General features: G+C 38.9%; 1 protein-coding gene across 1 annotated transcript in view; it reads right to left on the bottom strand.

Annotated features, from left to right (window-relative positions):
* SLC10A7 (solute carrier family 10 member 7) overlaps positions 1-15,484 on the bottom strand; it is a gene marked incomplete in the record, with an annotated part of 2,703,821 nt that extends 2,688,337 nt beyond the window's left edge. The window contains 1 exon segment of the mRNA XM_044062239.1: positions 15,259-15,484. Coding sequence (XP_043918174.1) covers positions 15,259-15,358 — 100 coding nt within the window.
* Positions 15,485-16,163: the final 679 nt, after the last annotated feature.

Raw genomic sequence — 16,163 nt, forward strand, 5'->3', positions numbered from 1 at the left:
ATGAGATGGTACACAATGTCTTCATGTTCATCCACAGATATCTGAAAAAGAATATGTAAGTTGGCAGTCTTTTAATTGCCGTTGACATTAAATGGTGGCATTTTAATGTTTAATTCCTGCTAATGGATTACCATATGAAAAGACTGTTGACCTCGGTTGCTTCTGTTCTTCATAAAATCTGTGGTTTATGTATTTTTGTGCCCTTGCAAAGCCAGTAGTGCATTGATGCAGTGGTAGCAGTGTTGCCTGACAGCTACATGTTCTTTGGTTTGATTCTTGGCTGGGGTGCCTTACCTACTAAAAGTTAGCTTTTGTTCCAAGTCAGACGTTCCTGGTTAACAAATGTTAAAAATGACACGCATTTGAATATCAGACTTCATATTCTTCAGAAAGTGCATGGTAGCACAAAAGCTTTTATTCTAGCAATTTTCTAAGTGTATAAGATGGTTATTTGAAATTTGTCCCTATTTTTGGGACTGTATTCCCCCATTATTGGCTTCATCCAGGTTTTGTGCTAAGGTTGAGAGCTATGGTAAGAACTGAATATGTTTGGGGGCAGGGGGCTATTTTCCCCCATTACTAGCTTTGTCCGGTTGTTTTTTTCTAAGAGGCTGATGAGAGGTATGGTGAGAATTGAATTCACTGAATGTTTGGGGGCTGTATTCACCCATTATTGGCTTTGTTCAGGTGTTTTGTGCTAAGAGGTTGACAGCTGTGCTATGGTGAGAACTGAATTCACTAGATGGTAGCCATTTAAGTTTCCGTCTTCCTCTTTCACAAAACAGCTTATTTGGCATAGTGGTATGTTGCTCTGTTTTGCACAGGGTCCCCTGGGTTCAAGACGTGGCAGTGAAATGTATGGTGGTAACGCAGCAATTTATTCTAGCAACTTTCCAACATTATACAAGCAATGTTTAAAATGTGTCCCTGGTTTTTGGCCTTTTGTTGCTCTGTTTTGCACAGGGTCCCCTGGGTTCAAGACGTGGCAGTGAAATGTATGGTGGTAACGCAGCAATTTATTCTAGCAACTTTCCAACATTATACAAGCAATGTTTAAAATGTGTCCCTGGTTTTTGGCCTTTTACCCCCCCCCCCCATACATTTTGGCTTTTCCAGATTTCTTGTGCTGCAAAGTTCAGAGATACAGCTGAGTGTCAAGTACATTTTACAAGGAGCTGAGAGCTGCAGGGGAACAAAAGTTTAGTGCTGCTTATGCTTAGTCTGCTTGCATTGTTAATAGCACAACAGCTAGTGTACTTGCTTTTGATGCTCAAGGTTGTGGGTTCTACTCCCACAGTAGATAGATGCATTGCTGATACTGTACTGTGTTATAAAAGGGGTGGAAGCTGCAGTCCTTTTTGGCAAAGATACCTAGTAACTATGAACCTGTTATCAGTTTGCTATCCATTCCCTATTGTGGTATTACTAGCTTATCATTTTTTTAATGCATGCAACATAAGCGATTTATTCTTCAAGGGCAACAAGCACTTTATTGTAGATGAAACAATGACATATAAAGTTGTTTGCTAGCAGCAACCTCTTCATTAGTTACAGATTTCTTTAATGTGGATTTTACTACTACAGAGATTGTGCATATTTACTGATACTGGTGGACTATAGAAGGCTGAGTAGACTTTTTATGATGGAAATGTTCTGAACTGGGCAGTTTTGTCATTTGGTGTATGCATTTTGTTTCATTGTTTACTGGAAAAATGCTCAAAACAATAAATTTAAAATGCCCTCTAACAACTGTACTATATTGTACAAGGAATATAATGTAATGCAGTCGGGAAGGTGCATCAAAGAGCATGTGTATGTTTCATGTTCAAGGGGCCTACGATTTTGAAAATAGCCCAAAGTTAACCTTTATCTGCCACTGGCAAAATGTATTTTCTTTGAATGTGGGTTTCAATGCTGTTTCAATGCATGTGAGTTTCAAAGGCAGAGAAGTTTTAATTTCAAGTCTATTTTCATTGTGAGACTGCATTGCTTTGTTTAACAGATATCTATTAGGGTTTGTGCTGTAAAATGCAAAATAAAACTTTCAAATGAAATCTAAATCATCGCAGAAGTAAAGCAGTATGCACATTACAGTGCTTATGGTAAATGGGGCAAAATAACCAAGGAATGCGACACTGGAATGGCTGCAGGGGGGAGGCTCCATTCGACCATGATTTTGTGAGGGGGGGGTAGCAATCTCAGGCAGCCCCGGTTGAACTATACCTCTCAGTTGTCCATATTTTTGCAGAATGAATAGATATTTGCTTCTTATTTTTGGTTTGTTCCTCATACAATTTGTGATTTTCTAGCAAATAATTTAGGAATGAAGTCACTAAATGACAGACATTGAGTTTCAGATGTCATAACCTTCAGAAAAATGTATGCTAATGCAAGACCTGCTATTCTATCACTTGTCTTAAATTTATACAAGAACAATTTTTAGTAGTGTTTGTATGTTCCCCCAATATTTGGCCTTGTCCAGAATTCCTGCATTAAGAGGTTGAGAGGTATGTGCAAACCGCTTTGTAGAATTAGGAATATCCAAACCTCTCCATTGTCCCCAATTTTGGCTCAAAATGTTGATCTCCCCTAATAATCCCTCCTCAAAATGGCAATTTTGGAAGAAAATGTGATTGAAGTCTCCTAGAATAATGGTGTTGGCTTAATGCATAGGGACACCATATTAGTTAGGTAGGAGATATGGACTGATGGGGTACATAGAGAGTTAGGTATGACACAATAAGTTGTTTTGTTAATGCTATGTTGCATGTAGAGGAATTCCACGTCATTTTCTCACCTAGCAAGTCTGGAGATGAATTGTTCTTTAAGAATATGTAGACACCATCACCCTTTCATCTAAGGTGGTAGGCCTGAACTTGTGGCAGGTATTGAAATCCTGCATTAAAGGAGTGCTGTCATTGGTCTTGAACTAGGTCTCTGTGATGATGCATATATAGATGTTTTCCAGGGGAAGCAGTGCTTGTAAGGAGTGGACTTTTTAGCTTAGGCTCTGAAAAGGAAATTGGTTATTTTCTAATTCATGTAGCTATAAAATTCAGTATAAAAACTGTAACAGTTTCTGAATGCAAAACACTACTTATTAAAGCAGCATCATGGTAGGGAGTACTTCAGTACAGAGAGATTCAACTATATACATAGCCATGAGTTCCTTTATACCTTTCTGTCAAAAACAAACACACACCATGGTCACACAGAGTTTAAAGTTGTTGTAACTTTGAAAAAAAATCTATTTATGTATTTCTTGCACTAAGAAGTTGAGGTGTGTGTGACAGATTCAGAGAGAGAGAGAGAAATGCCCTAGTTAGATCCAACAGGTGGAATTTATTTTCAAGTGCATTTTCAAGGAATTGCGAGCTTTAAGGGAAGCAAAGGTTACTGCTGCTCATGCTAAGTCTGCTTAAAATGTGCAACTGTTTTGTTTAGCAAATGGTATCATTATTGTGGTATAGAATTTTAAAGCAGTGTTAGGACAGTAGGTAGCATCTTGATGCAAAGGGCTGTATGTTCTATTCATACAGCATGTACATTTGTATTTTAAGGGGGGTATGGTACTGCTGTTCTTAGTATGTCCTCCTTTGGATGCGACACCTAATAACTATGAACCTGTTTTTCAGCCTGCCACCCATTCCCTATTGCAATATACCAACTTACCATTTATTTTAATGTAGCACAGGCAATGTATTCTTCAAGGGCAACAGGCACTGAATTTGTAAATGAAACACTGAAATATAAAGTTTTTTCTAGCAACAACCTCTTCATTGGTTTCAGATCTCTTTAATGTGGAATTATTCAGATGACTTTTACTTCTGCAGAGATTCTGCATATTGATTGATATTGGTGGATTGTATGACAGACGTTGGACTGGCCCTTTATGGTTGAAATGTTCTGAATTGGGCAGGCTGTCATTATTGGTTCATATGATTTGTTTCATTGCTTAAAGGAAAAATGCTCAGAACTATAAATTTAAAACACACTCTAAAACAAGTGGTGCTGTATTATACAAGGGATACAATTCAATTATTATGTAGTATAATTAATACAGTCAGGAAGGTGAATCAAATAACTTTTGCATGGTTCTAAAAATGTGTGCAAGGTGCCTATGATTTGGAAACAGGCCAAAGGTAAACTTACCCTGCCACTGGCCAGATGCATGTTCGGTGAATGTGGGTTTCAAAGGTAGAGAAGTTTTAATGCTGTTTGTTTTCATTGTAAGACTATTGCTTTGTTTAGGTTTAGTAAATGTCTATCAGTGTTTGTGCTATAAAATTTGAAATAAAAGTTGTAAATGAAATCCAGATATCTGTAATCATTGTAGAAGTAAAGCATAAAACAGTATGCACACTGAGAGATTTGAACAGTGTCTATGACAAATGGGGAGAAATAGCCAAGTAATGGGACACTGGAATGGCTGGGTGGGCTGATTGGGTGGGGCAGCAGAGGGGGTGGGGCTGCATGGGCGGGGCTTGGGTTTGCACCCCCCTGCAAAAAATCCTGCGGGCTCCCTTGCATACACACAAACACACACAAACATATAAGGGCTCAAAGCTGATCCTTGATGTAATCCCACCTCCACCTTAAACGCATCCGTCACTCCCACTGCAGACCTCACCTCTGTCACACTACCCTTGTACATATCCTGTACCACTCCTACATACTTCTCTGACACTTCCGACTTCCTCATACAATACCACAACTCCTCTCTGAGCACCCTGTCATATGCTTTCTCTAAGTCTACAAAAACACAATGCAACTCCTTCTGACCTTCTCTGTACTTCATCAACATTCTCAGAGCAAAGATCGCATCTGTAGTGCTCTTTCCCGGCATGAAACCATACTGCTGCTCACTAATCATTACGTCCCTTCTTAACCTCGCTTCCACTGTTTTTATGCTGTTAATCCCTCTGTAGTTACTACAGCTCTGCACATCACCCTTATTCTTAAAAAATCGGTACCAAAACACTTTCTCCATTCCTCAGGCATCCTCTCACTTTCCAAGATTTCATTAAACAAGCTGGTTAAAAACTCCACTGCCATTTCACCTAAACACCTCCATGCTTCCACAGGTATGTCATCTGGACCAACAGCCTTTCCATTCTTCATCCTCTTCATAGCCATCCTTATTTCCTCCTTGCTAATCCATTGTACTTCATGATTTACTATCCCCACATCATCCAACCTTCTCTCCCTTTCATTCTCTTCTTTCATCAACCCCTCAAAGTACTCTTTCCATCTGCTTAACACACTCTCCTCGCTTGTAAATATGTTTCCCTCATTATCCTTTATCACCTTTACCTGCTGCACATCTTTCCTAGCTCGGTCCCCCTGTCTAGCCAATCAGTACAGGTCCTTTTCTTCCTCCTTAGTGTCCAACCTTTCATAACTCTTCATATGCCTTATCCTTAGCCTTTGCCACCTCTCTGTTTGCCATGCACCTCATCTCCTTATACTCCTGTCTACTTTCTTCATTTCTCTGACAATCCCACTTCTTCTTTGCCAACCTCTTTCTCTGTATACTCTCCTGTACTTCCTCATACACCAATATGTCTCCTTGTTGTCCTTCCTCTGTCCAGATGTCATACAAAGCACCTTTCTAGCCATTTCCCTTACTAGCTCTGCTGTAGTTACCCAGCTATTTGGTAACTCTTCACTGCCACCCAGTGCCTGTCTTAACTCTTCCCTGAACTCCACCTCACAATTACCCTTTTTCACTTTCCACCATTTGATCCTTATATACATTTACATACATACATACATACATACATACATACATACACACACACACTTTTTTATTTATCTGTTACACACAGACACTATATATGTTGGAGTGTTTTTATTAAATGAAACTCAAAATGTCTACCTATGTTTTGTCGACACATTTTGATCACCAAAACAGACAGCTGAAAGGTGTGAGAGACTGACAATGTCTGATGTTAGGGAATATGCCCCTTCCTTGGAGATTGTGATCTCAGTGTTAACATATACTTAGGGGGTGTGGGGGCATGATTTATTTTGCATGATAAGGGTCCCTCCCTCAGAACATGTTCTTTTTTCTGACCTTTTATTGTTAATGTTTTTAGTGGCGATCTACTGAAGTTCAGATTAACCGAACTACCATCTTCAAATCATCATTTAGCATGAAACAACCATCAAAAACAGAGAATCAAAAGTTGAAAGCAAACAACAATATACACCTCATCTGAAATACATCAGCACATCTGTATAAACAAATACATAAAGCAAAACAGAATTGTGATTCCATCAGAAATTAAACATGCATTTTGCAGTACTAAAACACTAGAAACTCTAATTTAAGTACACTACCTAATAAAGGATATTAAAAGGTATTCAAAGCTGCATAAAATAATCACCATTTGCAGACAGGAATAAGATATATGCAAAAAAACTCAGTCCTTCTAACTTTAAAACTAAATTAAACATATGCATTCAAATGCAGAAGAAAGCCAATGATGGGAGTTTTACTTTAACTGATCAAAAGCATTAACAGGCACCCAAAAAGGTAAAAAAAAAAAATGTGCGTGGTGGCCACACACAGTAGAAGTGAAACCTTTGTATTCAGGGAATGCATACTCAGAGCATGGGAGCAAAGAGAATTTATACTGCAATATGCCCTATGTAAAGGTATCATAAATCAAGAGCAGTGCCCCCTTTAATTGGCTGAATATATTTAAGGATATCAAAAGGAACTTGGAATGGTATGTTCCACTTTCTTTTTCTCCAGATAGAAGCAGCAACACAGGAATCACATTTCCTTTAAGAAGGCAGAATACTCTGGTGGAAGTGGATAAGATAACCCTATGATGTCACTCTGCACCATTAAGGAAAAGTACCCGTGAGCACCAGTAAAATAAATAAATAAATGCACTTAATCTTTAAGGTACATGGATGCCATGAAGCTGGGCTTTGCACTCTTACAGGCAGACACACAACAACCCTTCTTTTAATTTTAAGATAGTTAAAAACAACAGGACTGCATGATATACTTTATTAGTATTATTATTATAAATGGACACAAACTCTTTCACAAGTTTTTGAGCTAATAACTTATACAGAAAAGGAGAACGGAATCAAGATACATTTCCAAAAGCAGAAAAACCTGACGAGTGAAAGCCTGTGAAGTGAGAAACTGTTTTGGAACAAGCCTTTCCAGTAGCCCATAGGTATTTATAAGGGCAGACAGCAGGCAATGATACCCTATGGTATGTTATATGATCCAACGTCATCTAAGTGCTGCCTCTGATAACAATGTTAGGGTTATGCATTTGTTGAGGAACCGGCTTAAATGAACTGCGTTTGAGCAATCTACTATCATTCTTACTACATGGCATGCATTTATGATAAAAACTGACTTGAATTATTCTTACCTGTAAATGTTATTTTTCGGGTCCTTAGAAATCTAATGCTTAATATAAAGTCTTCAGAATAAAATTAATGCATTTACAATTATGTGTATTGAACCCAATTTGAAAGTGTTAAAATGCAGAAAAGGAATTCATAAATCGACAATATTTACAGCGTTTCCCATTATTTTTTAATTTCAGAATTACCATATATTTTTCCTTTTTAGGATAAAGAATCAAGTAATACATACACAGGTATAGGGATGCAAATGATGAAAAACAACACACTGAAAACCTGGTAATGTCAGTCAAGCTGAATTCCGCAGTGAGGCAATTACTATTTCAGGTGATTCCATCCTAGACCACTTCACCTGTTTTGGGAATAACTGAAATTAATGAAGCATATCAAAATCATTTAATTGTCTCATTAAGGGTAACCATGAAAGAATTGAGTGACAAAGTGTACCATACTGAAAGTATCACCTCTCTCATGTTTGTTGAGATATTAATTTTGTTTCTTAAAGATACTGTTTCAGTGCAATGCTACTATTACTTTTCAGATCTACTACAGAGAAAAAGATATGACTTCTGTGTGAGCTTGTATGGTTGTCAGTACACGTGTGTTTAGTTAAAAAATAATATCCATTTTATGTAAGTGTATGCGTGTTGTGGGGTCAATTGGCACAAGTATGGGCTTTATCTGCAATAGTGCATAAAACAATGGTGATCGTTTGCATACATTTGTTGTTATAAAATCATTTTGAACCATTTGTTTTATAATAATGTAATAACAGGTCCACATCAGGCAATTTCATTTTGTACCTTGCAAAACAAAACAAATCTGAAAGAAAGTGGCATTTTTTTTTCATTTGTACCTGTTAGGAAAGGATGCGTCATTCAAAATGGCAAGACAGGTTTTATGTTATGTGGTTTAAGTTTGTGTGTGTGTGTGTGTGTGTGTGTGTGTGTGTGTGTGTGTGTGTGTGTGTGTGTGTGTGTGTGTGTGTCTCCATCTATATATGTTTGTGTGTGCACGTGAAAAAGAGCATATAGAATTTCAGGCAACATAATGGCTTTATGCAGGTCATATAGTTTAAATGTGCACATTTCAACAAGTTTTCCCTTGAATGTCCAAATCAAGGACAGTGCTTTTTTTACCTCAGGACAACAAATTTTGAGTTAACGTTTTGGGGAAAGACAACAGATTTTTGGAAGTGACTCCAACGAGTATATTTGTTTGTTTAACAAAAATGTGTATTACTCAGAACATATAACTGAAAAATATGATCAATAGCACTTTATTTATATAGGACTAGCCTAGGATCTGTAAAGGTGGGCATATTTCAGTGCACTCATGGTTCGGTAACAGTCGGGCACCGAACAGTGCCATCATCTGGCGGAGTCTCACTTCCATTTCACTCCAAACTCACACTTCCATAACTAAATAAGTTTCACTTCAATAACTCCCACATGAAACTGAAAGGGAAACCATAAATTTACAAACAGAAAATGATGCTACGCGGGAAGGCGTAGGAAGTATACATGCAAAGAAATGCAAAAGTCCTCATAAAAACAGATGGCAGAAAGTCAGTCACTCTAGCATAAGACGTATATTTAAACATACGGTACACAAAAGTAGTACACTGCAGAAACAGAAATGCATATTAAAATATAAAATAAAGCATACATCAAAATGGCCACACAACCAAATTAAATGAAGACAATAGGGAAAAAGACAGATGAATTTAAGAAAAATGATGGGAGACATTACTACTTCCATACTAACAATTACCCAAAAAGGTAAAAAAATAACTCCCACCTGAAAGTGAAACTGAAACCATAAATGTCACAAATGGAAAATGATGCTATGCAAGGAGGTGTAGGAAGTATACATGCAGAGAAAAGCAACATTCACCATAACAACAGATGGAAAAAAAAACAAAGTTAGTCAGTCTAGCCCAAGATTTATATTTAGACATATAGTACACAAAAGTAATACACTGTACAAATACAAATGCATATTGAAATAGTAATAAAGCATACATAAATACTACCACATAAACCAAATTAAATAAAGGCAACAGGGATACAGTCAGTCAGAAAAATGATGGAAGGGGTGTATCAGTGTTATATACATTATGTTTTTCGGTTCTTAGATTTGTCACCAAACCGATTCATCTTGTGAACATCTTTTAAACCGGTGCTACCTGAAAATCTGTATACACTTTGTAAAGTAATATGCTAGCTAAAGATATTAAAGCCACCTCAAGTGGTCTAAAATTACAGTTTGCTGCGTTATTTGCCTCTAGATCAATGTCAGTCAATTTAAAAGTAGAAAAAAATTATATTTTTTTAAGATGAATGTGTAAAACAACTTTTTGCCTTACTTAGTCAGTATATATCATTTTTTCACAATTAAAACAAGAAGGAAGCAGCACATAAAATGCAAGCAAAATAAATAAATACAAATAAAACTATAACAAACACTTAAAAACAATCCTTCTCATTTTCCAGACATAATCAGAAAGGCAAAAAGGAAACGCCAAGTCTGACAGTTTACCACAAAAGATTAAGTTATGGGCTGCTGAAGTCCATCAAGTAGCTCAAGGTCTGATCCCCTTTGCCTCCCTTTGCCTAATGAGAAACTGTAAGAAGTTGCTTAACCAGACAGTGCTCCCAAGTCACTCCATAAAACAGACTTGTACCTAGTGGGTTTACCTTGTTAGCAAATGAATACAAATTAGCAAATCACTAAATATGTGCTATAAACCTGAAACAATATGGTAATTAAAATATCGCATTATTATTTATGTTTAAAATTAAAACATCCAAACTTTTAACTTTCATTAGTCTCAAAGTCTAACATGCCAAGATCAACTGCAATACAAAAAAAGACATGGTATAAAAAACTGCGCGCGCACACACACACACACACACACACACACACACACACACACACACGGATTCACACACGGATTCAGACAGTTAACACAATATGAAGCTTTAGCTCAGAAACTGGACATGCCACTTATATAGGTGAATCAGAGAAGCAGGTAAAGTGACCTTGCAACATTAAAACCTGCATGCCATGCAGCATGTACAAAGGAAAATAAAATGAGAAACCCCATGCAAGTGAGCCCTATGGAATATCCAAATACAGGGGATACAGACATATAAAAAACTCTGCTCTGCACAGCTGTGTTAAGTGACACTGTGCACCTAGATTTATGTCATACATGACAGAAGCTCTGACAGAAACAGCAGTAGTACAACACCCTTCCTAGTGCCAAGCACAGAAACCATACTAGGATTGCTGTACCCATCACATGCATGGCAATGCACTGATTCCCATCACTGTACTTCAGACATCAACATACCCATATAAACTACATGAGGGGAGGACATAGGCACCAGCAGCTGCACAGCTGGGGGAACAAACTTTTGATTGCAAAAGAGCAATGTGACATACAGCCAGTAGATGTAAAGGCACTAACTGGCTACTGCTGCTACTGTGACAGACTGGGAAATCAGGGATCACACCTTCCATAAAAGGGGTAAGAGTGCCACTACAGGGCCATCTCTGGGAAAGGACATCCTCCTCCCCAACACAGGCACACAAAAATGTCCCATGTAAGTATGCCAGTGCCCTGCATGCTCCTTGTGCAGACATGCTGAATGCCCCAGCATCAAATGCAAAGCGGGACACCTCTGAAACTCCCAGCATGTGCCCCTGCCTGTAGTCCTCAGAGTAAATCCCTTCATAGGTCCCATTTAAAACATACAACACAGCATGACCCTCAGAATACCGGCCTGGCACCACAGCCAAAGCCTGCCATGTACAGGAGACAGGAGTCATAGTTTTCCTCTCCAATTCCTGAAATCATTGTTGAGCAAGATAGCTACAGTACTTTACATTATGCCAAGGAGAGGTAATTAACACACTGATTATACTAATGAAACCATTTAGCACTGTTTTTTTCTGAATATCTTTCATTGTGCACTCCTCTGTGTCTACAAAGCAGAAAAAACTGCACAGTTGTAGTTCAGCACAGAAATAGTATTCTCTCCTAATACAAAAAAAACTGAGAACATGAGTTCCTCCACAGCACTGCAGTTTGTTTCATAACACATGATTCATGAATGTTCAACCATATGCATATAGCTACCATTTTGCTCCTTGAGAGGACCAACAGGCCATGGCTACTTTAAAAAAGTGGGAATGTAGGATATGGTATGACTGTAAAAACATGAGTTTTCTGTTCATCCTGCAAAAGTACTTTAGGGAGCAACTGTGGGTCCACTGTGTTGGCCCTTTGAATAAAGTGGATGCCTGGCATTAGCTGTCATAAATGTTGAGCAATGCCACTGGCATCACCTATTTTGTATTATTAGTATTATTTTAGCTATTAAACAAGGCGGTTTGAATGTAGAGGGCAGCATGAAATGCCTGTCTCAGCTTTACATGCAAATATAAGTTGAAAAAGAAATGCTTAATGCAATACTAGGGATTCTTTAAAAGTATCACATTGGTCTTCCAGATATGCAGATTAAATTGACTATTTCTAACTGGAATGGTCTCAACTTCAACTAGAGAGTGTTTGAGTTACAGCTATCTGTACCTGTTTTGCAGTTCATTTCCTGGGACTGAGTTGAATAGAAGACTGTGCATTCCGATGAAGTCAGCTTGTGGTTGCTGATGAAAGCACTTAACTGTTATGGTTTCCCAAATAAAAGTTTTTCGAGTACAGGACTGTCAGCGTTTTTTTTTTTATTTCTGACAAGTTTTCTGTTGGTTCTTGGTTTTGTGCGGGTCCACTATGTTGGCCCTTTGAATAAAGCAGATACCTGGCAGCTGTCATAAATGTTGAGCAATGCCACTGGCATCACCTACTTTGCTGGGCAATGCTGGCATCATTACAGTAAACTGAAGTAATCCCACTTTGACCTGAATTACCCAGAGGAGGCAGAGATCCAGGACAAGGCACAAGAAATTAACTGAAAGCATTCTATAGTTTGTTGATTTATTTTTTTTACTGTACCGCTGTCTTCTACTATAGTAAGTGCTGTACACATAGACTTAATATCTGTTCTGTCTTACGGCAGAAGAGGAGTGTAGACTGAATATGGCTGGTGGGGTCTGTTTGTTGTGTGGCAAAACAGTTCACATCTGCACTGGTGTTTTTATCATGTGTGTGTCTGATGATTTTTCTACCCCTATTCTGACATCCATCTACAAGTCCACTGTGGAAAAGGAGGAGGACAGGAATGGGTCAACTAAGTCTCCACCAGCTTTTACATATGGCACAGGGTTGCCAGGATCTGTCAATTCTATCTCTTGGGACCAAGGGGAGGTGTAAAGTTTTGCTGTTGGAGATGACTTGGAGAAGTGACTGGTGACCATACCTCTTGAGGGGAGGGGTAAAGGCTCCTTTTCTGAAGGTAGATAGAGGGTCTCATGGTGTAAGATGTGGAGGCTGGCCATTGCCGAGGTGGATCAGCAAGTGGACATCCACATTAGAAACACTAAGTGCAGTCTAGTATGGCTTGACAAGTTATGCAACTAGCAGGTCCTGGCTAGTGAACCACCAAGGAAGTAATTGCCCCATACAACTGACCACCCAGGTAAGTAACAACTGAGGCGGCTGCTCTTTGGGCAGCCTGCCAGCAAAGCATGCCAGGAGACCACCCTGTATTCATCTCAGTTTGCTCCTTGCCTTGTGTATCATTCCCTACTCCATGATCATTGTTCAGCCCTCACCAGCTGTTCACCCTTAGTATACATGTGACCCTGCACTGTCCTCCCCAACTTGTGTGTGCATACTGGCCCTTGTCTCTATCCCATCCACAGGCATCCCACAGTACCTTCCCAACCTAGCCTTCTTTTGTGAAATGTACAAATATATGTGCGTGCACACAGACACATATACTATCCTTCCTTCCAACCATTTTTAATAATTTACAGTTATGTGTGTGTGTTTGTCTCAGGAAACCAGGAAGAAGGAGAAAGTAAGCTCTCTATCCATTTTCTCCACACTTATAATAAGCAAAACTGCCGTTGGGCTGTGCAACTCACATTGCTTCTCTTTCTGGCCAATATGCTCAGCTGTGCTGCCCTTCTTGTGCAGGCTGGATGCTAGCTGCAATTACATGTCATTGCATTGTGTTTGTGTGCACACAAGTGCACACGGACTCAAGTGTGCAACCCTGCCTTGGCTAACCCCGTCATGTTGGCCATGCATGCTGCTGCTGTGCTGTTCTTGTCCTACAGTGGCACAGCACTGTTTTCTCGATATCGCTCCACCACTAGTTTTTATGCAATATTTTAATCAGTGTGTAGGTGCTGTCTCCTAACACATGCCAGCTTAACTCTGTGGTGCTTCATGCAGTGACCTCTTCAAATGTTAATGTTGCAGTTCTTGTCCATTAATTCCAGACACACTTTTTTTTTCTTTTGGAACAAAGAAGACAGATCACTAAATCCTGGACATTACTCTGCACTAATCTCACATTTCAAAAACTGCAGCCCAGCACAGCTACTATTACTTTATAAACATTGTGAAGTAACAAGTAATTTTTAAAAAGAAGCTTTGATTTTATTTAGCATCACAGAAACACACCTTATTATTTCTAGCCTTTCCCAGTTCTTCATCTTGGAAGTTCACCACTGAGAGTTTTATAGAAATTTTGTTATAAGTGACATATCTGCCTAGACTGATTGCACATTAATATTAAATTATGACACACTATTTAAATCATTTACAAAAAGATAACATAAAATACAGACACGTCAAGCAACGAGAGCTGCTGATTTAAGAATGCTGCCTCATAAATTATTATTGTTGTTAGCAAATAAATGCTACTGCAAAAAAAAAACTATAGAACTTAAATGAGTTTTGCAGAAGAAAATGAATTGACTCATCTCCCGTGTGCTCCAACGTTTTTCTGTCAGTGAGCGAATGTCTTGGGGTTAGTGCTGTTCACCCAGAGACCTAGCAATGTGTGCAATCTAAAGCATACACAGTGTGCACAGGTACTACAGTGTCCAACAAATTGGATGTAACACTGTAATGCTGAAGTAAACTTCCACAGAAAATGCCAACCTGTTTTCAGCCACAACACGGAAGCTGTATGCAGTGCAACGTGTCAATCCTCCAAGCGTACAGCTGTAAAACAGTAAACTGCTGTCCTTAGAAAGCAGGCAGTCACTAAGTAAGCATAAGGAGTGACCCGTCAAACTTGAACAGGCTGCGTTTCTTCTATATGCCGCTTTAAACCGAAATGTATCATTTATCTCGCAAATTAACAAGACAACTGTAAATACATGGCTCTGATTTTACACAGCCATTGATGTTAGAAAAAGCATCACCCTGCAAGTGTGTCCCACAGTCAGTCAGACTGGCAGGGAGAGTTGTCCACCTTCAAAAGTTGTTCAAAATGAACCATAAGGATGCTCCAATGACAGACTATTTTATCTAAAATGACACCTAATGTATGGGAACATCATCGTGCTAATCACAACCACAGCACTAGAACCATTACAAGTTCAAACCGTTCGATTATAAATTAATGTATCCGGTCAAAACCTACCAGGTCTTTAGAGCGAACTATCACAGTTCTAGTTTTTAGCCTGTGCATGACAAAATAGCCCAGAAATGTGAAACATGCACTGTCCCTGCCTGGCTCTCTCAACACTCACAAAGGTACTGGCAGCCAACAGCTAGCGATGGACATTTATGACCAACAAGAATGCAACCTCCAAATAACAATTTGTAAACGATCACCTTGTAAAAAGAATCGCATACTACTGCAAATGGCATTTGTCAAGACATACATGACAAAACCATCCATAAACACTTTATTAAGATGCCACAACACTCACCTCCTTTGGCTCCCACAGATGGCTCCAGCCTAGCTAAAGCAATAACCAGTATGATGCCCATAATGAACCATTCCTTTTTAATCCTGTCCCACAAGCCCATGTCCAGACTCCAACAATATTAAACTCCCCGCGTCCCAAGCGAGACTCCACCAGAATAGCTAATCCAAGACCCCCGAGCAACTCTAAGATTAAACACCGGCGGTTGTAAGAAGCACATCCGTCAGTAACTCACAGAGAGCCGCCATAATTACCGCATAGTGCCATATACAAACGCACCTTGTCTTCCGTCTGCTTCCGACTAAGGATGCTCGCTAGAGCCAAGCTTTGGTAACATTTGGTAGAGCACTTCTTTACCAATGCCTCACATGGGTTATATTTTCATTTTTAAATTGTAACTTCATAAAAGGAATACAAATAAAGTGCATTTACAGCTTTTGAAAAGTTATTTCTGCTGGGTGCCTATTTCAGTGTAATTACGGCAGCTTTCTGACGTGCTAAGAGCTGAGGCACTGGTAGGACAAGCGGAGGTTGGCCAACCTGTCAAACCTCTTCGCATGGTGTAGTTAGGAGTGGAGTAGTACGGGAATGTATAACATACATAGCTCGCAGTGCACCTCATTACGATGAACGTACCTCATTTGGGGGTCTTGAAAAGTTCATGTTCCTCGAAGTCGAAGTTCCACATTGAAAGGGTCTGTCACACATTCAGTGTTAGGAATTTTTTAAGTGAACTCTATGGTAAATAGAAATGAATTGTATTAATTCATTCAAAGATCTTCTTTATAAGTAAAATCAGCATATTTTAACCATCCTATGACCTTCCTAGTTGAAGTTGTTAGAAAGTCATTAAAATGCCCACATTTTGTCCATTTGTTCCACATTATAAGGGCTAGTGTTCCTCATTT

The sequence above is a fragment of the Protopterus annectens genome, chromosome 2.part1 (genome assembly GCF_019279795.1).
Source record: "Protopterus annectens isolate FY-2018-M chromosome 2.part1, PAN1.0, whole genome shotgun sequence".
Taxonomy (NCBI): Eukaryota; Metazoa; Chordata; order Ceratodontiformes; family Protopteridae; genus Protopterus; species Protopterus annectens.